Source organism: Apteryx mantelli, chromosome 5 (genome assembly GCF_036417845.1).
Source record: "Apteryx mantelli isolate bAptMan1 chromosome 5, bAptMan1.hap1, whole genome shotgun sequence".
NCBI classification, from domain to species: Eukaryota; Metazoa; Chordata; class Aves; order Apterygiformes; family Apterygidae; genus Apteryx; species Apteryx mantelli.
The window spans coordinates 78,373,234-78,395,005 of record NC_089982.1 but is presented as its reverse complement, the minus strand read 5'-3'; the positions used below and the strand labels follow the sequence as shown (position 1 = coordinate 78,395,005).

At 37.4% G+C, this 21,772-nt stretch overlaps 1 protein-coding gene and 1 non-coding gene across 7 annotated transcripts in view; both read left to right on the top strand.

Moving 5' to 3' along the window:
- Positions 1–20,339, top strand: part of NSD2 (nuclear receptor binding SET domain protein 2) — an 81,273-nt gene extending 60,934 nt beyond the window's left edge. For 5 of the 6 annotated variants that reach the window (XM_067298312.1, XM_067298307.1, XM_067298310.1 and 2 more), the window contains 13 exons: positions 4,595–4,726; positions 5,827–5,950; positions 6,961–7,161; positions 7,830–8,009; positions 9,061–9,217; positions 10,064–10,269; positions 10,733–10,836; positions 11,072–11,341; positions 11,437–11,553; positions 13,596–13,737; positions 14,444–14,550; positions 16,358–16,562; positions 17,505–20,339. In XM_067298312.1, the coding sequence (XP_067154413.1) occupies positions 4,595–4,726; positions 5,827–5,950; positions 6,961–7,161; positions 7,830–8,009; positions 9,061–9,217; positions 10,064–10,269; positions 10,733–10,836; positions 11,072–11,341; positions 11,437–11,553; positions 13,596–13,737; positions 14,444–14,550; positions 16,358–16,562; positions 17,505–17,773 (2,214 nt within the window). In that variant the 3' untranslated portion in view covers positions 17,774–20,339. The remainder of the gene's footprint in view (positions 1–4,594; positions 4,727–5,826; positions 5,951–6,960; positions 7,162–7,829; positions 8,010–9,060; positions 9,218–10,063; positions 10,270–10,732; positions 10,837–11,071; positions 11,342–11,436; positions 11,554–13,595; positions 13,738–14,443; positions 14,551–16,357; positions 16,563–17,504) is intronic. The other variant, XM_067298311.1, reaches the window with a different exon arrangement.
- On the top strand, positions 13,329–13,459 carry LOC136992288 (small Cajal body-specific RNA 23). The gene has a single exon (XR_010884481.1). It is a non-coding gene; the product is annotated as a small Cajal body-specific RNA 23 (non-coding RNA).
- Positions 20,340–21,772: the final 1,433 nt, after the last annotated feature.

The following is a 21,772-nucleotide window of genomic DNA, read 5'->3' as shown; positions in this document are numbered from 1 at the left end:
TAATTCAAGGAAATAAGAAGGAAAACCTGCTTGATTTACCAAATAAAAAGTTTTGTGGTGCTTGTGATGATACATCAGCAGGCTAACTTCAGCAGAAGAACAATATCTTCTAGGTATTTTTTTTTAACATTGCTAATTGCTAACGAAAAAGGCAGATGATGGTAGAGTTTGGGTGTGATTACATTGCACAGACTTGTCAGTTGCTGTCAATCTGAAGTGAACAACTTTGCCTTTCCTTCCCCCTCTATTTGCACTCTTACAAATAGTATGTGCCCTTATGGGAAATAAGGATTTACTCCAAATGTAAAATAGCGCAAAACATCAAACTAGCAATAGCTACAAATTACTAAATAACAGGTTTTGCCACTAATCTAAGTGTTGTGGTTACTTTGAACCTTGGCCTAAATATCAGAAGAGTTAATTGCATGCAGTTTACCTTGCTAAGGAGATTATATTACAAAAATAAGGACAAGACAGGCTCTGGCATGATCACAAGGGAGAGATTTACATTTGTATCTTAACAGCAATTAAAAAGAAAAAGAAAAGCCAGGAAAGATCTGTACCAATTTTTATGGAATGCTGTGATTTCTAATATGAATTAGTACATCATTCATTGTGTAACGTATTACATGTGTTCACAGACCACAAAACTGTTATGTTTAATTTTAGAAGTGGTTGTGTTTTGTTACATGTGAACTGTTTTCCAAAGGCTGTATTGTATATCCTCTCTAGTTAAGTTTTTTTAAATCAAAGATACTTTCATTGCAAAACTCGACGGTTTCCTTGGTGAGTCCAAACCCTTTTTGTGCTGTTGCAGGTTGCTTAGGGCACGAACACAGTTCTCCCAGCTCTTTCTGTCGCGGGACGCTGTACGTGTCATTAAGCTGCAAGTCCTCTCTGAGAACTGTTAGATGAAGATTTTCTCCCTCAGCCTCTTTTAGGCAGGCCTGGGATGGCTCCTTTTACTGCCCTGATATTTTCTTCCACTTTCCCTGGATAGCTTCAGGAGTTTGGCTGTTGAATTCTAGTTCTCTTTGCTGAAGGAGATTACCCAAAAGGTGGTTAGAGACGACGGGGTTCCTTTACAAAAGGAGATGGCTACTAGAGAGGCTTCCCCGCCTGGGTGATAAAGAACACGAGACTAGGCTCAAACTCTGAATTATCCTCAAGAAGCGCTCCCTTTCTTAATTAAAGGGGGGCTCTGCTGGCCTCTCCCTTTATTAGCACCCTAAAATAAGCCAGTATGAAAACACTCTTAGCTGATGATGGGGTGGGTGCGAGTTCTGCATGGTTTACATGTAACGTGGCTCTTGGATGCGATTGCTAAACCTTTGACATGGGTGACAGCGAAGCAGTGATTAGTGTTGTAGCAGCAGCATGCATGAGGCAGTGAAAATACAACACTGACCTTGTTATGAATGTATTAAGTCTTAGGAATTTGGATGGTCAGTGAGCAGGTATCCCTGCTTATCTGCTCAGTATATATTAGAGTGTTTGATTTGTGAAGTGTGTGAGGTTCCTAATGGTGGTAAAGGAGAAGTCTTAGTCTTGCTGAAAGATGCTGTAGGTCTGTCTGGTAGCTGTATAGGGGATTCGCTATAGTTATTTTGTTGGTGTTGTGTATGTTGGTATGCACACTTTTGTCTCGGGTGCAAAATCTAGCATTAATCTATAGGCTGGTGTAAATTGCTAAGTTTTGTCTTAAATAGGCTGGTAGGATTTGGTTTTGTGGTTGTGTTGGTGCTGCAAAGTCTGATTCTTTCTGCTGCTCTCTTCTTTGGCTCAGTGCCTGTTTAATTTAAATGAATCCGTATTGCATTGAGTCTAAGATAGTAAAATTTCAGTTCTGTAGGAAAATGGTTTTCAGCCTGTGGTTCACAGCTGTCTGAGATTTTGTGATCTATCCCTAACGGGTTTGTGAAAGACAACCTTGTCAGCAAGGTTACCTTTCTATATAGAGGTCCACAACTTCATCTGAGTGTTTTTCCAAGTGCATAAACCAAGGAAAAGCTAGTAAACCGTTGCTTTACAACAAACCTTATTCTCCTGTGACTTAACATATTTGTCACTGGACTTGTTCTGTTTCTATGCTCTGCCTTCAAAAATAGAGAGCTGGGGGAAGCAATGTGGTGTTTCTTAAGGGCAAGACTTTATATAGTATAGCTTTTGCTGCAACAAAGCGAAGACTCTCTTAACCCTTCAGGCATGCTGCACAATGGGGTTTTTTTCTCAGGGCTTTAGGATACTTTTTGTTGGGGGGAAGCAACCGTATGGCAAAATCAGTACAGACCATGGTCGTCTTGTTTATAACATAGAATTTAAGTTTTTCTAAAGAAAAGATAAACAGATCTAAGAGCTCCTAGCTCCTCCCCCACCCCCCCAAAAAAAAGACTGGTTTGGGCTAGTTGTAACAGGAATATAATGAGGTACTAAAAAAATAGTTAGAGCAGTGCACTGCTCATGCTAGTTAGTGTTGCTGTGGGAATAGTTTAAACAGAAATAAGCATGTGTGTGAGTTTACTTAAGCTATAAGGGAAAACGTTTTTGGTTTTGGTTTTTTTTGCCAAACTCCGATACTGCCTTTCTTAATCTGCCACTTCTCGGCAAAATGGCTGCTCCTCGCAACCCACTCCGGTTGCATTTGCAGTTTACTGTTTCACAGCTCCTTCCAGATGACGGAGATTTCCTGATGTCTGAACAAAGCAATCACTTCACTTGCAGTTTCTTTTAACCCCCTGAATGCTAACACTCCTAAAACAGTCGGACAGAATTGTTAGATCACTTCAACTATAAAGATACCCATAGGTGAAGTGTAGATACAGATCACTTTGATAGTACGCGTTTGCACAGAGGAAATGCATTTAAACCTTTGGAAGTAACCTGACAAAAAACATTGGTAAGATCCAATTTACAGAATAGTTCAAACATTGTCAAAGAAAGCAAATGTTAAATGAAGGAAAGCAAAGTAACTGGCAACAATAGTGAGAAGTTATCGATCGATAACGGTGTTTCTAATGGGGTTTTATAAAGGCTAATTAATAGTAGGCCCAATGTGCCTTTGCATTATTATCCCTGATTTCAAAATAAATTTGCAGATGACATGGAGATTGGTTGATGGGGCAAATGCACATAGCCATCTCCATTACTTAGTAAGCTGGGCCATTTTTGATGTGTTTTAATGTAGATTAACATAGGATTTTTTTTTTATATATATATATATATATATATATATATATATATATATATATATATATCTGAAAACAGAATGGAAATTATTCATATGGATTGGTGGTCTGTATCCTGACAAACAGCTATTGGAAAAATGCTCTCTTGACAATTAGTTTCAATGTTGTATTGAAAAGATTTGTGGAGTTCCCTAAACAAGTGAACAGAAGTAGTGAAGAAGAGTAGTATGTTGATTTTACTTTTGGATTTTATATTTATGGGACTTGTAATACAATATTGCCTCCATTTCTCATGCCCAGTTCTTCAACAACCTTTTTAAAATACAGGAAAGCTTTAGAGAAAACCTACCGAAATTCTCTTAAGGCTGGAACAGATTCCTTAGTGAGAATGTTAGACATCATTCTGGCTTACCAAAAACAATTAAAATAGGCTTAATTGCAGCATGCTTCCACAGGAAGAAAATATCTGGTTCCAAAGGATTCTTTAATATAGCTGAAATACGTGGAGAAAGCATCATCAACTGTGAGTTGCAGTTAACTCAAAAGGGACATAAGGCACAATTTTTGATGGTATGTTTGAAAAATCATTAGAACAAGCTTCAAGAGAAGCGACAGATTTCTTTTGCAATTGCAAATTGTGATGCTCTCATAGAGAATGTGCTTTAGCCAAAAACCAATTTATTGGGTTCAATCTGGGGGCAACAGTATGGAATTCGATCTTCCGGTATAACAAGAGATAAGACTAATGGCTGAATTGTCCATTCTGGCCCTAAATTCTATTGAGCTGAAAACTTCCCTATATTTTCTTTTTAAATGTGTTGGGTTTTTTTTTTTTTTAAAGTAAATTATGAATATTTTTTTAAATCCTGTAGCTTTTTAATACATCTATATCTATTATATCAAATTCATCCATCTTATGTGGTGTTTGTAATTCAGTGTTAGCTGCAACATTCCTTACCTGCATTCAGAGAGCCACTTCTTCCCTTTTCCCTCTCCTCTATATACTACTCCCACTTTCTTGGAGAGTATCTGGGTCAGAGACTTTTGTATGCAGCTTGAAATTTTACCAAGTTTTTTTCTAAAATGAACTGTTACTGGCTAGGCATTTCTGGCTGACTTTTACAGGACTGAGTATAAGTAAAATGCCACATTACAACGTTTTGATGTTTTGTTTTGGCTACTGATGAGTTTGTGAAAATGACTGTTATATAGTCCTTTTGATGAGACTTCCACAAGTGCATACTTTCAGTTTTTAATCAAACTTATTTTAAAGGGAGGAAAATAAAACCAAAAAAGTGTGTGTAAATCTGTTAGTCTGAATTGCAGTCTGTTTATTTCCTTCAGTTGATATTCTGTACAAAATTCACCATACATGACTGCTTTCTCTAACATGTATGTTTAATCTTCAGATCTCCGATGGTCAAGGGGATGAGCGGTCAGAGTCTCCCTATGAAAGTGCTGATGAAACTCAGACAGAAGTGTCTATATCATCCAAAAAATCTGAGCGAGGAGCAGGAACAAAAAAAGAATATGTGTGTCAGGTGAGAGATGTTAGCTGGAGCAGTCAGCTGTGTTTTTTGAGGTTTGCTAGAAAAGTTTTTTTTTTTTTTTAATATATATATAAATGACAATATTAGGCCAGCAGCAAGTTTATTGTGTCTCTGTCTCATGGAAGAGATGCATCTTAGTGATGAGACCACTGTACCAGTAACCAGAATTCTTCATGCCTGATTTTTTTTTTTTCCTTGACCTCAAATGAATCATTTAGCCTTTCTGCTTTAGTTTCCAGATCTGTAAAATGAGCATAATCTGTACCTCAGAATAAGTGTGTGACTGTTGCTAGGGAACTGGTTAAATGATTGAGAGGAGCTGCTTGCTTATCTGTTAATAAAGTGGAGGAAGCATAATACAGTGGGTTTTATGCTTCTGAGTGAGGCTCTGAGTGTGGCAGAGATTAAAATAATACTTCCATTGGTAACAATATTTATATGGCATGCTAATTGAAAGCAAAAAACTTTCTCAGAAACTATTCTAGAAGAATTCTTAGGTTATGAAATGATAGTACAGTACATCTGTGCAGATCAAATTTGTTTGCAGTGGACTAGACAAGCAGTTATATTTTCGTTTCTTCTTGTGTATAGTGATAATGAGGTTATATCTATCTTTAAATGTTGGCTAATGACTTAAATTCTGCCAGCACTATTGTTCAGTTCATTTTTAGTTATGCATGTGTCATTGCTAACAGCTCAGACATGGAAGCATTTTTATGCTACCTAGATTAATTTCTTTTTGCCAAAGGAAAGGAAAATAAGCATGCTTTTTAACCCTACTCAGATGCATCAGCGTGCTCAGGGAAAATATCTTAAAGCCTTTTTTCTGTTTGTTTTCCTGTCAAATTGTATTTACTCATGAACCATGGTTCTGTGAGTGATATTTCTAGCCATTTAATGGTTCTATTACCTGTTTCGACTGGAAACAAGGGCACATGATGATGCTTGTAAAATTACCATTATTTCACTTGTTAAATTTATTCCAACAACAGTAAAGAGATTTTGAGGAGAAATATATGAAAAGGAATAAAGAAAACACTTTTCCACATATGAACTTTTCTTTAACATTCAATGCCTTTGTGTTGTAAAAGCTTTGTGAAAAAACAGGTGATCTCCTACTGTGTGAAGGACTTTGCTATCGAGCTTTTCATGTAAGCTGCCTTGGGCTCTCTGGAAGACCAGCAGGAAAATTCATTTGTAGTGAATGTACATCAGGCAAGTCTGTCCCTTTCTATTAATAAAAAAAAGTTGTAGTTTTCCCATACTTTATTCCAGGAAATCATCCTGAACAGAGTATGTATCTCTGAAGAAACCGTATTTATCCTTTGGTGCCTGACAGGGTGGGAGTTTATTGCCATTATTTGTGCCATGTTGTAGAAATTTCGCTCTGTTTTTAGTGCGAAGTCTCTTGCAACTTGAGTGTTTTACTCCGAATTCCATTACCTTAATAATTGCAGAATATTTACTCATAGTATAGTTACAAATCTAAAGTCTGTCACAAAGACCTAAGAAATCCTAGAAACAAGCAAAAGTAGCAAGTGCAACTTTTTCAGTCCTTTTCCTTTTTAGTCCTTTGTGTGTCTCTATCAATCCTGCTTTTCCAATTAAAAGACTACCTTATTGCTATTAATTTCATTTGCTTTTAATTCTGTAATAACTGCTTGGAAGTTCTTAATCTCAAAACATTACATGTAAAATTTTGTGTTCTTGCTCATAAGCTGAGTTCAGTTCATGTGATCAACCTCCTTGGAAAAAGTCTGCTTCAGGATAAAGTTGTCCCAAGCAGTCCAGAGAGACGCTTAGAGAATGCTTGTCCTTGGTTTGTGGACCTACGACAAATTTCGCAGTGTCACAGACAACCCATAATCCTGTTTTATTGCTTAAAAAAAAAAAAAAAAAAATCAAAGTTTTAGTCCTGATGGTACTGAGGTTTATAAAAAGAATGTAAAAGCAGATCAGTGAGGCTTTGGGTGTTGTGTACAATTTAACTGTGATGATTTTGCATTGTAGTTTTAATTTATCTGTATCTGAACAGATTGTTGTTTAAAGGTCTTATAACCAAAGTGTTAAAGTAAATATATTGCTACATCAAATAATAGAGTTGGATTTGGATTTATTAAACGACAACAAAACAGAAGCCCACAAAAAAACCCACAGATGTGTTTTAAATACACAGGGTTGGATGAAAAATGAGTTACATTATTTTTATTACTTTTACCACTTAGGTGTGCATACCTGTTTTGTGTGTAAAGAGCGAAAGGCAGATGTGAAACGCTGTGTCGTATCCCACTGTGGAAAATTCTACCATGAAGCTTGTGTGAAAAAATTTCACCTTACTGTGTTTGAGAACAGGGGTTTTCGATGTCCTCTCCACAGCTGCCTAAGTTGTCATGTTAGTAACCCTTCACATCCAAGAGTTTCAAAAGGTAGTTTTATTTTTACATTTTTATGACTATTTATGGTATGCTAAGGTAAGGAATCTGTCCATTTAGTTGCTTGTAGTTGCAGTTTTTCAGGCATATGTATGCTATTGATTGGTTTAGAATTTTTTTTAAATAAAATTGCCTAATTTTTAGTCGGCATAAGTATTTACCTTGTTTGTGTTCTTTATCAAATTATGTTAACTAGCATTCGATTATAGTTAACTGTGTTTTCTAGATTTCATTGTCTGGGAAGAATTAATATATGATGATTAGTGAGAGAGAGGACAATCAGAGTGAGGGCAAGAACTGTGAATACACATGCATTGTAGCAAGACTCCTTGAATTTGAAGTCATTTGATTCTGTGCATATTTTTAGCTTTGGAACATCTGTAGACAAAATCGCATGACTGAGGAAAGCTTGTCTGTCCTGTCATGCATAGTTAAAGCCTTCGCATTTAAATATTATAGTGCTTTAAACTCAGTATAAGATTCTTCTTTAAAAACCTGTGTTATTTCAGTATTCTTGCTGAGTGTAAATATGCAGAATTTGAAAACATAGCTGATATACTTTTGTGTATATAGGCACTCTCAGGCAGTAATACCATTTTTAGATGAAATAAAGGATCAGGTTAGTTCAAAAAAAATAATATGGCAGTGTTCTGCTTTGCTAGGAAAGATGATGCGTTGTGTTCGCTGTCCTGTTGCATACCATGCTGGAGACGTTTGCATTGCTGCAGGATGTGCAGTCATCGCTTCCAACAGCATTGTCTGTACGAACCATTTCACTGCCATGAAGGGAAAAAGTCATCATGCGCATGTCAATGTGAGCTGGTGCTTTGTGTGTTCAAAAGGTAAACTGATGTAACACTCTTACGTATATGCAGCATCTAAACGTTTTACTCCTCAATTTAATTTTTACCTTACTAAACTGTTTAACAAAAATTATTAGAAATGTGGCGTATTACGTTAGGTTTCCTCAGATATTGAAATAACTTCAGGTTAGCTTGTGCTTCAAGTTTTTGAGTATCTGTTGTTTGTAGATATAATTTCTTAAAGAATGTTTATAATTGGGCTTTGTCCAGCTACCAGAAGCTTGATTTAATTCTTTGCCAGAGAAACGTAATGAGAAGTACTTCTGCGGTCTTTCGCCTGTGTTCAATGTACTGAAGCTTTTTGTTTCTTCGTTGCTAATACATAATATTAAAACATAAATATTTTAAAAGCTGCTTTTAGTTTAGCAGCATACAGCACATTGAACCAGTGTTAGTTGTGCTAGAGCTGCCACTAATTAATGATGTTTTGCTTTATACTGTAAAATAAATTTTTTACTTACTGAGAACCACAGAATACACCGTGCTGATTAAATGCTGGAGGAGACAGTTTACCTGATTTGCTAACAAATTAACATGCAGCATAGCAGCTTGTTAGGCTGCAGCTAACTTCCCGCTTGGTAATTCATGAAACAAACTGATGATCTCATTCCCCACCCCAAAGAAAAAAGGTTTAATAGAGAAATCTGATGAGGGTTCATTTTTGTTGTTAAAATTTAGCATCCGGTGAAGTATTAATATATATTAAACTATGTTAAATATATTGTAATTGTTAAAACAAAGTAATTATAATCTGTGGTGCATTATTCTGGCTTTTTATTGTTAGCTTGCTTGTTAATTTGTATAAATTACTAATCTGAGTCTGCCAGGCATTCAAATTAGTAAGGCTCTCCTGGTTTTTGTACGCAACTAAATGATATGTATTTGTTGCAAACCAGCATGTTTTTAACTGTTTTTTTTTCTAACTGAACCTACCACATATGTATCACGCTGCTTTAAACCTGGTTGGAATGCAAAGCTTTTTTTTTGTCTTGATGTTTTTCAATTTTTTTTCTTTTTTTTTTTCCTGAAGGAGGTAGTTTGTTGTGCTGCGAGTCATGTCCGGCAGCGTTTCACCCAGACTGTTTAAACATTGAAATGCCAGATGGGAGCTGGTACTGCAATGACTGCAGGGCAGGGAAGAAACTCCATTTCCAGGATATTATTTGGGTTAAACTGGGAAATTACAGGTCTGATGAACAGATTTATTTTGTTTATTTTGCAATAATATTGGCATGCTTTAATTAATGGTCACACCATTGGTTGCTTCTGTAGGCCAGCCTTGCTGCGCACAGATTTCTCATTTCTCCGCTGAGCAAGGGACCCCATCTCCCTGGCAGCTTTCCTGTTCTTAGCGCCCCTATTTAAAGAGTTGAAGGCTTCATAACTGCTCTCTGCCAAGGCATTACCCATATGGGGCTCCTTGTAGCTTCTGACTTAGGCTTCCAGTGTATGAGCCTTCAACCCCTTTTGTTTCAGAGATCTTTTCAAATAATTAAGCTTGTATAACTTGTAATTGGGTAAATTACTACCTTCCTGTGTGAGAGAGAAGTCACTCAGGTTGTCAGTGTTTTAGACTTCATTAAGATTTGAGTGCGATAGAGATGGGGTGGGGTTTATCCTCCAAAGCATTATTAGCTATTATCAGCTGTCTTTTGATCTTTGACAATTACAGTAATTGCAGACCTTGTTAGAGGTGTTGATTAGGTTAACCAGATGCAAGGAGCTGTATATGTGTGCTTGTCTTGCAGACAGGCAACAGACTCCTACAGACTTGAGTGTAGGGCTTTCCTTTTCTAGCCCAGTCTTCTCTCATTGCCTACTGAGTGGGGGGAGGAAGGGATTTTAAATCTGCCCCAGGGTTTTTTTGATGAGGAACTTAATCTTGTTTTGATCCAAGCAATGTGGGTTATTTTCATCTTATACGTAGAAGTAATAATCAATTACTGCAGTTTAAGGTGATTTTGTTAAACCATCTCTTGCAGAAAGAGCTTGACTAAACCATTGTGTTTTGTTTATTTGTACTTCTGTGCTAGATGGTGGCCTGCAGAAGTGTGCCATCCAAAAAACGTTCCCCCAAATATCCAGAAAATGAAGCATGAAATCGGAGAATTTCCTGTGTTTTTCTTTGGTTCTAAGGATTACTATTGGACGCACCAAGCGCGTGTGTTTCCATATATGGAGGGAGACAGAGGAAGTAGATACCAAGGAATTAAAGGAATTGGAAAAGTCTTCAAAAATGGTACAAAACTGGAAGTAAACAAGAATAATCTTGTGATATACTCACTTTGCTTTCTTCATACATGGCCTTGGGCCTCTTTATGCAGGTCCATTTTATTCAATAGAAAATTGGTTTTAATGTCCAGGGCAACAGTCACTATTATTAACTTGAACTGGAAGCATTCTTTTGACTTGTAAAAGATTAGCATCTAATTGAAGTTCTTTCTGTTGATTTTGGCTTTCTGGAAAGCAAATGATGAGAGTAACTGGAAGACAGAAAGAGTAGAATTGCTAAGTCTGTAAAGAGCATTAACACTCTAGAAGCATAGTTTGCAATAAAAATTAAATGGTTTAACTAGAAAATTGAAGATACTTAATTTGCAGACTTACATAGGAGTAGGCAGGTCTGCCTGCCAGGGAGTAATCCTCTTTCTTGCATTTCTGTTGATAGAACTATCTTTTTTTTTCTTCTTCTTTTTTTTTAGCTTTGCAAGAAGCTGAAGCTCGATTTCGAGAAATAAAGCTTCAGCGAGAAGCCAAAGAAACTCAAGAAAGTGAACGTAAACCTCCACCATACAAGCACATTAAGGTAGGGTTTGAGGAGATTATGCTAGATATTCAAGAGGTCTAAACTAGCACTGAAGAGGTGAGATTGTAATGATGTATGTGTTAGTAATTATTCTTCTAGGGTCATGAGACCATGAAATTTCACTTCCATTTGAGCATCTAGTGTTGCAAAACCAAATTAGTAACCACTGTAGTAACTTTTTTAATAAATTCAAAGTTTTAAAGTGATATTTAAACTATTTTAATTTATTATCCAGGTGAATAAACCTTGTGGTAAAGTTCAGATATATACTGCTGACATTTCTGAGATTCCCAAGTGCAACTGCAAACCCACAGATGAAAATCCTTGTGGCTTTGATTCTGAGTGCCTAAATCGGATGCTGATGTATGAATGTCACCCACAAGTTTGTCCAGCGGGAGAACGGTGCCAAAACCAGTGCTTTACAAAACGTCAATACCCTGAGACAAAGATCATCAAAACCGATGGGAAAGGGTGGGGTTTGGTTGCTAAGAGGGACATAAAAAAGGTATGAATCATTCTTGCTTAGCAAAGAATTGATAACTTGTGCTGCTCTCTGTGGGTTTGGTATATACTTTACTAGTGATACCTTGTATCCTTCAGGGAGAGTTTGTGAATGAGTATGTTGGTGAGCTAATTGATGAAGAGGAATGTATGGCAAGGATCAAACATGCACATGAAAACGACATTACTCACTTCTATATGCTTACTATTGATAAGGTAGAGTATTTTAAATTTTCTTCTGTCGTTTAATTGTAACGTAATCTTGATCTTCTTTCCACCTTTTGATTGCCTTGGTAGGGCACTCAGCTATGTGTGTTGTTCCATAGTTTCATATATTGCCAGTGTTGTATCTTCTGTGCCTGCTTGCTCCATTCTATATAGATATAGATGTGTAGGTATGTACAGATGTCACATTAGTTCTGTTTCATGTGAGAAAGCATGTATTAAGGTCTATAAATTACGCTTTGCTGCTTGAAATAAAGTACAGCAGAAGTATTTATCTGCCTGGTCTTAAGGGAAGGTATGAATTTTTGTGAAATAGTAAGGATGCAATTTATGTACAGTTGAAATAATTACTGTTAGCAATACTTTTACTAAAATTAAACTTAAAAATAAAAGATTCTCATTCGAGAGTAGTATGAAATATTGTTGTGAGACTCTGTCCTATTTTGGGCATTTAATCTGTTTTTCAGCTACCTGTCCCCTTGTTCATTTATAGCAAAACTAGGCTTATGCTTTTGTGGAAACCCTTTCCTGAAAGTATCATCTGCATTAGTAGCCGGCTAGCACCCTCACAAATCAGTTCTGGCCAATGCAGCGAATTAATCTATGTCCTGTGGTTCTCTGTGCAGCTCTGAGTATTTTGCTCCTGAGAAAGAGAAGAAAATGGGAAACAGGGAGCAGGGGGGTATTGATTACATACATGTCCTTTTTGTATTGCTTCACCCTCCAAACAGCCACATAGGAAAAAAAAAATCCCCAAGCAAATTGGAACTGGCGGTCAGTTCTGCATATTTTTGCAATCCCAACCACCTTTCTTGTGCCCCATATTGTAGTGCTGTGCATCTCTGCAGCTACTGTGGTCGCTTGTCCTGTAGCCAGGTGTTACTGCACAGGAGTTTATCACCTAAGACACATAACATCTTGTCTGCTAAACTGACACACAATGTTAGTATGTTAAATATATGAACTGAACTTGTATTTGATTCCTGCTGTAGTTAATAAATGACTGCTGTGGTTCTATTTTTCAAAAATGTCCATGCCATTCTTTGCTTGAGCTGTGCATGCAGTTAGAGTAGCTGTGTCTGTGTGTGTAAATGTCCTTCTAAGGCAAGTTATTGGGCATTTGCCAAAGCAGTCACTGAATTTATATGTACGTGTAGTCATGACAATTACATATGTGCATTATAAACTTAAATTAGGAGGAGGAGAGTGTAATAATTAAAATACCTTTTTCTTCTGGATAAGATACTTTTGAAACAGCACTAGGATGCAAAAAGCAGTATAATTTTTAACTCTGCAACTTACGATCAATTCTTCATCCACTGTTCAACCTTCCAAATGAACTATAAAGTTGTCATTCTGGCTCAAAGATAGAATGGTGCTATATTTTTCATAAATAAGCAAAACTTTCTTAACCAGCCCTGCAAAGAATCGTAGTTTCAAATCTTCTGGCTATTTCAAGATTTTTTTTTTTTGTCTGGTATGTTTGGAATAGATAGAAATTAAAAGGTAATTGTGTGCAGGGATAGGATTTTTTATTTTTATTTTTTTAGTTTACCAAGAGCTTGTTTTTGTTTAAACTAGGCTGGTTTGGGGAAGGAAAGCTGTTGAGAAACTGCAAGTAATCACACAGTGACTTGGTAAATACCATAGAGCACAGTATTTGTAAATACATAGCAGTCTTTTGAATACAAAGTGAAAGGTAAACAGACTGAGTTTGAGTTTGGAGGCTTTTTGGAGGGAAGGGGTTCTTTAACGTCTCCACCACAGTGCTCACAAGAGCGTTCATCCTGCCATGTGGCTGAGATGGGTTCTGGGAAAATGTGAGCTAGATCATAAGTATTGCTTTGGGAGTGTCGCATTCCAGGCCACATGAGACACTACAGTTTTCAATACAACATGTCACATTGGTTTGCCTGTATGCTTCTGGGTAGCAACACCATGTCTGTTTTGAATGTAACTACTGAAATAATTTATGGAAAACTTTTTTTGTGGGGGGGAAAAAATGTTCATTCTGTTGCTGGTTTGATCTCCAGGACCGTATTATTGATGCTGGCCCCAAAGGAAATTATTCTCGTTTTATGAATCACAGCTGCCAACCAAATTGTGAGACTCTAAAATGGACAGTAAATGGAGACACTCGTGTTGGCCTGTTTGCTGTGTGTGATATTCCTGCAGGTATATAAGCTTATGTTGCTTTTGTTCCAATTCACTAAGTTAAACCTTTTGTGTGGTTATATTAAATGAGTGGAACAGTCATGATTTAACTGATTCAGTGAAATATTTTTGTAGAGAGCTCCACTCACAGAAGAGATGCTTTGTAGTCTTCCTTTTACCATAATGTTTTTAATAGTGAATTTCTTAATAATGAGTCCTATGGTAGCTCTTCATTGCTTGCTTGTAATGGAATCGCAAGAGCCTTAGTTAGTATCTGTGCATTCATACTGTCTTGTCTGTCAAAAGAGTAAAATACAGGTTTTGTTTTAAAGATCTCAAACAGTATTTCTGTATCTTTTTTTTTTTTTTTCAAGTGAAGATAATAAACTTAAGGAGTGGGTGAAGGAGGATATTTCAAAATACATATATTCTGGTGTGTGTGTGTGTATATTTGTGCATGTGTGTGCATGTAGACCAGACACATGCACAGTTTTATGAAGTCAAATCAATTTATGTGAAAATGCATAAGACATCTACTGGCATCTAATTAGTCACTGTCAGTGCTTGTGAGCTCTAAGGGGGGGAACCCTAGGATGATAGATCAGCAAATACTGACTCAACCACAAGAGAGATGTTGAAACCTTTATTTGTTGTGTAATAATTTTGGAAGACTTCCTTACCTTATCCTTCACTTTCAATAAAAGGGTATGTTTTATCTCTCACTCAGGGACAGAGCTGACTTTTAATTACAACCTTGACTGTCTGGGCAATGAAAAAACAGTCTGCAAATGTGGTGCCCCAAACTGCAGTGGATTTCTTGGGGACAGACCAAAGGTAAGTAGTATGTCAAGAGAATATGACAGTGTCTTGTCAAACTACTAGCCTTGTTTTTCTTTCAGGGTATGTGTTGGTAGATCAGTTTTATGTTACAATAGGGGCAGCTACAGCAAACACAGCAACCTCCTCCTCTGGTGTCAGGGAGGGGTTAACACTGCATAAACAGATGCTGCCTGTCTGCTGAGGAAGAAGATTATTCTGTTTCCCTTGCTGGGAGGGTGGAAATCTTCTTTGGCCAACAAATTCTTCAGGCATAATCTTAGTGCTAAAGCATATGCCCTTCTAAGGGAGAGGTGTAAAGATAGAGCAAGCTCTACCACCTCTTGGAACACCCTGAAATACTTTTCCCCACCTTCTCCTGTGGCAAATTAATTACCTTAGGTCCTGAATAAGAAATATTGCTAGCTATTGGCACTAGCTTTTGGAATCAAGAGCATAAAGAAGTAAGAGGCTGCAGAGGGATTAACCCTTCAGTTGATTCCAGTCCCCTTTGAAGTGGGACAGAGGGGAAGGGGTCTGGCAGCTGATCGCTGATAGAGTAAGAACTCTGGCCGCTGGTGCTTGTGCTAAGCTAGAGTGAATTCAAGGGGAGATGGTAGGACAGAACTGAATGTTCATTGAGTAAATCCTATCCTGCAGAGCCAAACTATAACCCATGGGGTTATTCTACCATTGCCATTTATATTTCCCCCATCTGAACATTAAAATGTGCGCTAGATTTGTTAAAGATCTTTCAGCTGAAGTTCAAATGAAGAACAAAAAATTTGAGTTTTGAAATCTAAATATAAGGAAAAAAAAGTGTCAAATGATATCAAGAAATGGCCTGCGTGATTCATGTCAGCTTAATTTAAAAACTGTAATCCAACAGAAGTTGATGGGGCTTTCTGAAGAGCTGACATAGGTGTGTAAGGGAAAGTACAAGTACATTCTCAAGAGATAAAAATCTCACTTGTGATTATAGAAAGGCTGCACCTCAATATGTCCTTCACACTGCTCAGTAGCAGATGCTGCAGAAGGTGGACTTATAATCTCCAGGATTCACATAGCTGTTTTTTTCTTACAGAAGAGAGGCTTAAGTGGGATTTCACATAAGCTTGTGATCAATTTATGCAGAGAGCCATGAAGAAATAAAATGTTACAGTTCAGTTTTACAGGACTGTTTGTACTGGTAAAAAGAATGGGCTAATTTTAAAGAAAGTAGGTAATAATTACTGGGGTGAGAGGGTGGGGGAGGATGGTTGAGATGTTGAAAAAGCTTTGAGAATTAATTTTGTGTGATTCAGTGAAGGAAGGTTAAAGCGCAAGCAACAGAATATCAGATCAAAATAGGGATATGGTTTGATTTGTTCTTTCTGGCATTACGGGCACAGTCTTAGTTCCTGGAATTCTGCTGTCCCTTCCTCAAAGAAGAGAAGTGGATGCTAGTTTTAATAAATCCAGCATAAGCATACACAACTGGAAGAGAAAAAGAGATACTGAAGTGAAGTGATAGTTGGTGCAAGAACAAAATGGGGGTAAATTAACCATAAGTAACTTAGATTGGAAATTGAAAGATCTTTCTTCAGTTATAAGAAATTGGAAGAGCTTTCCAGTAAGGAAGAATTATAGGGACAAGAGTTGGTTTCAAGATGACTTTTAAAAGGATTAGTGCGTTTTTCATGAACATGGATAGGCACCATAAGGCCTAGGGCAGGTCTGTACCAAATCAGATTTTTGCCTGTATGTGCTGTCTGCAAGGCATGCCAACAGTTTTGCTAGTTTGTTGCAAAACTGGCATTTACAGATATGCAACTTACTCTTTTAGAATTCTTCCACTAATGCCTCAGAGGAAAAAGGCAAAAAGACCAAAAAGAGAACAAGGAGACGTAGAACGAAAAATGAGGGGAAGAAAGAATCTGAAGATGATTGTTTCCGTTGTGGTGATGGAGGCCAGCTGGTGTTGTGCGACAGGAAATCTTGTACTAAAGCTTATCACCTCTCCTGTCTTGGTTTGGTGAAACGTCCTTTTGGTGAGTAGGTTTGCCTCTTAAACTTGTGTAAATAACTAACTTGCATGTACCTCATTTATTTTACTGGAAACTTCTCAAAAGTTTCTTTTTGAAAACATATTTTTTTCTGATGGGGAGAACTTCATTTCTGCATAGTGTAGGAGCTATTCTTGAGTATGGAGACACAATGATGGTGTTTGTCCTGCCTCTCTGGCAAAACGAGCCTTTGGTTTTAGGAAGGCGCGTAACTGAGTACATGTCATCCAATAGGAGCACTGTGGCTCTGTCACAGGAAAGTTGATTATATCTGCTAAGAAATGTATGACACCAGTTGAGTTCAAGATCCTTTGCTAAAAGAATAGCAGCAGCATCTGGAATAAGGTGAGTAAGAATATTTTAAGGGCAGTAGACAATCAGGCTGCAGTTGCTGATACTACAGGAGCTACCTGGTTCCACAGCCAGGAATGTCAGGTGGGATGTGAAGAAGTGAAGCAGGCAAAGTCTGTTATCCCAGAGACAAGTAAAGTGATGACCAGGAAAATATGCTGGGACAGAAAGGAGCATCTGTAGATAAAGCACATGAACTCTTCTTGAGCAAAACTTGAAACAGGTGAGTGGTGTAATGGCAGGCAGCAGATCTCTGCATACTTGAATATTCTCCTAGCTCCCAACTTCTGTAAAATGCTATGGAGTAAAGCCTGAATAATTTCTACTAGCTTGACGTCAGTGCTGTATTTGAATGAAACTACGTCAAGTCAGCTACTTAATGCTGTCAGTTGTGCTTTACAAGTAGGATGTAGAGCTTGATTTTTGAGATTAGCCACAGTAGTTGCTGTCTCATCTTACTTCTGTCAGGAAAGTTGGTATTCATTGTTCAGATGCTAAAACACAAAACTTGTTTAAAAGATTATGACTTTTTTTTCTTCCTGGTAATTTTTTTTTGTTCTTTGTCTTTAATCACAGGAAAGTGGGAGTGTCCTTGGCACCACTGTGATGTTTGTGGCAAACCTTCTGTTTCTTTCTGCCACTTCTGCCCAAATTCTTTCTGCAAGGAACACCAAGATGGGACAGTACTAAATTCTATGTTAAATGGACAGTTATGCTGCTCTGAACATGTTCTTGGGGTGGATTCTGTTGAAACTCAGAAGCCTGAGAAACCCCGCAAAAAACTGAACAAGTTGAAGCCTAAGAGAAAGCAGAGGAACAGATGGATGAGAGCTGAATGCAAATAGTAATGGACTGCAGTTTCTACTGCCAACACTATCTTGTAGATAAGTTGTGAATATGACCAGGGAAGGACACAATTTTACATATATTCTGTAAAGGTTACATGGGGGGGGAGGGGGGATTTTTTGTTTTGTTTTATTTTTTGTTTTATAAATCCACTGAGCCAACCACAGCAGTCTTCTGCTGCTTCTGCACTGATAACGAACTGTGGCAAGCATAGTTCAGAAAATTTCAGGACAAACCAAACTTATTACTCAGCATTACAGTTACACTTGAATTGTTACGAATGTAAAAGGTTCCCTCCAGTATTCTTTCAGATTGGAGGTAGGTTAAAATCAAACCAGGTAGGCATAAACATAGGTTTTGAGATAGTGTTCGTCAACCAACAGATGTTTAAAATAGTATATCTTTGAAAGAAGTTATTAGCTCTCAAGTTCTTTTAAGTAAAAAATGGCTTGGTCTGTGGTCCCAATGAGATTAGCTTGCCTTGCGTGTTTTTGAGCGAGCGCTTGAATGCCGTTCACAATCCTGGTGCGTATCTCACTATAACCACACACATAATTTGTTTGTGCTCTTATAAAATAGCTCTCCGGTGATTCTTAAACAAATGTTTTTATAACCTTCCACCAAGAAATATAGTGCATGGTGTGAAAGGCATACCCTGTACCAGAAAGGGGAAATCTTACGTTGTAAGAGATTTTTTTTCTATACTGTTTTTTCCTGTATTTCATTCCAGCAAAATAGAAATGACTTGATCTTGCAGATCTGTACAAGTCTGGATTAAAGGGACATTGTCTTGCAATCTAGGCCCAATACTCTAGGATTTTTGTGTCTTAATAAAAAATAAATCGTACGAAACCTGTTATTTGAAAAGATATTTGATTTCCCCCCCCCCCCTTAATGTCAAGTAAAACTCAGAGGCAAACATTGCTTTGGAATACTTGAGATCCAAGCATTACGACATTGTGATAATGTTTAAAAAAAAAACCAACACAACAATGAACAAAAAAACCCACAAATGAAACAGACGGTGAAACTTGACTAGCTACTGAAGTGCAAAAAATAAATTCAAAACAACTAATTAAAACTGAAATAGATTTTTTTTTGAAGAAGCAGCACGTAAGGAACAATTTTAATGTGAAATTCAGCCTGTTTTCCTTTAAATACAGTTTATGTAAGACTGGCTACTTGACTTGGCAGACTGAAATCATTCTTTATTTTTTACAAGCTCTGCTCTTGACTATCTTTATCGCCACTGTCTTGTTTGAGCAAAGCTGTTTTGAAATCCTTGCTCCTCTTAGGTTCTCTCACTTGCAGTGAGATAAATATACAAGATTTAGTTAAATGGAAATAATATTAGAACTAGGAAAAAATGGTAAAGAAAAATGTCTTTACCTGTTTTCTTCCCAGTGCATGACATTGATACGTGATTAGGCAGTGTTACAAGTAAGTTTTGACTTGTGCCATTATTATCTAGCCTATGTAAACACAATGTGCGCCTTCATGTCCATTTAGTAATTTGTGTATGTTCTAGCTTAGTTTGCCTTTAATAGTGCAGAAACTCTGTGTAGCCCTTTGGAAAATGAAGCCTTGCTATGTCATAAGTGTATGGTTTTTTTCCAAAATATTTTTTGAGGATTTGATTGCAGATTTAGATTTTGGTTTTATTGAAATCCCTGTTTGTTCCCAAAACATACATACTTTGGTTTTATTAGAAGATTTGGATTGAAACAGGTTTCAAATGTACCATTACTGTGCCCTGAACTCTTTGGTTTCTATATTGTAACCAAACAACTATTTTGTTCTTTTAATCAATTTTTATAAACACTTTTGGGAGTTGAATTAATTTTCATAAAATAGTTCAAAATGGGGGGGGAAGTGTTATATATATGTATTTTTAAACAAACTGGTATGCCAAGCCTTGCACTTGAGGAAAAAATTAAGATTTCTTTATCATATTTGAGGGGAATTTTCCCTCTGCTACAGATATTTGTTATACCAAGGCTGAACCATAGGCCTGTGCCTAGAATCAATGCCAAAAAATTGTATTATATGTGTTTCTTTTACACTGATTTTTTTGAGGGGAGAAAGGTGAGATCAGGTAGCAAAGCAGAAACCTTTTCGTGGTCACTTTTAAACAAAATGAAGGAATTTGATGTCATTGGGACCATTATTTGTTTGGGTACTATACCGTGTAAGGAAGGGTTTATAAGAATACCTTTAAATAAGTTATTATAAAATCTTACCTTAACCACTGCCTTTATAATTTGTTACATTTTTAGTCGTTTCGTTGCTTTTTCTTTGGTACATAGACGTAACAGCCCTGGCACCCTGGAACAGCGATGCCGCAGGCTTAGCAGGCAGACACCCACTTCCAGAAGCCACCAGCCCAAAGAGTCACTAGTTGGCACCGTTGCAGAAACGCCGTCGGCGGTGAGACGGATCGTGGAGCCTGCAGCTCCCTGCCTGCCTTTGAGGTGGGGGCTGCAGCACGTTGGTACGGCAGGCGGCAGCGCAGCCACCCGTTTTGTATCTGTCTGTGGGCAAATAAACATTTCAGTGTTCAAAACAGCCATTCGCAGCGCTCCCTTCCTGCCGTTAAATTCACGCGCGCAGATCTGAGCGAGCGGCTGCGTGACCTGCTGCTGCCTTCTACCTCTGCTCTGCTCTTCTGCTCCTAAAACCTTTGGGCCGGTGAAGCCTGGCATCAGCACCCTGCAAAGAGAGGTTTGCCCCTGGCTTGATCAGGACTTCATTCCTTCTGCTGATCGTGTACTTCTGAGACTGATGCTCAAAAGAAACGTGGACCTTATTCCTCCTTAGTACGTACGGCCTGCGCGATCTCATGAGCTCAGCTAAGTCGCTCGGAAGTGAGCCGGTAGCATTTTAGTTTCTGATTCGGGAAAGGGTTTTTTAAGAGTCCTTTAATGAAGGCTTCCACACCTCACTTGGCAGCACTGGGGAAAGATGCTGAAGTTTTGTTTTAAAAAAAGAAAAGGACAAAAAAAGAAAAGCTGTTTCAATATTTCCCTTCTTCCGTTGTTCAAATACCAGGGAAAACAACCTTGAAAAAGCAAGCTTTCTCATGATGCAACTCAGTATTTTTAGTGTTCAACAACTTAGACTTTCCTGTTATAAATTCACGTATATAACATCCAAATAAGACATATTTTGTGGCATTAAATTATGTACTTAGTGTATTGACCATTGAAGTAGAAAAGATGTCTTTCCTTTTCCAGTGGACTCTTCAAAACTGGTGTACAATAGGCAAATTCAAAATTTGTTGGTGCTTTATCACATGAGAAAGCGTGGAAATAATTTTCAGTTGAATATGTTAGATGTATTTTCATACAATCTAGGAAGAATGATCAAATTAAATGGCTGTTTTGTTCTGTAGCTTTGTATTCATGGTCAGTTTTTAAGGGCTTTTTTATTTGAATTACTTTGAAAAGCAAAATATCTTGAAAGACATATTAATGGGATTTTTCCACATTGTTGAGTCACATTATTCCATGTCTGACTGCTTGAGAAACTTCAGTGTTTTATTAAATATTAAAATTTATTCCTAGTTAATTTCAGAAGTTCTTATTTGGAATTCTTATTTGGAAAAACAGATCTATATAGTTATTTTTGCAGTAATCTTAGAAACAAACAAAAAAAGTGAAATGATACATACTATGCAAGTGTGTTTTGGCAGTGAGGGAGCTGGATGGTCTTTCATAGAGAAAGCTTGTGCTCCCGGACTTTCTAAAAGGCTCGCTGGCAGTTAAGCTTCTGTACAGGTGAATAACGACTGTGCTTTGGCTGGTTTTCACAGCTTTGTTTATCATAAATATATTGACATCTTAAATGTTGGCATCTTTTGCAGCCCAGTGTTTCCTATTAAAAAGCTGTTTTCTGTTGCTCATAATTTCACAAGCTTTAACTATTTTGAGTTGCAGTCATGCAGTCACATCAGTTCAGTTCATTTGGTTTCATTTAGCTGTCACTAATACTGCTCTCTT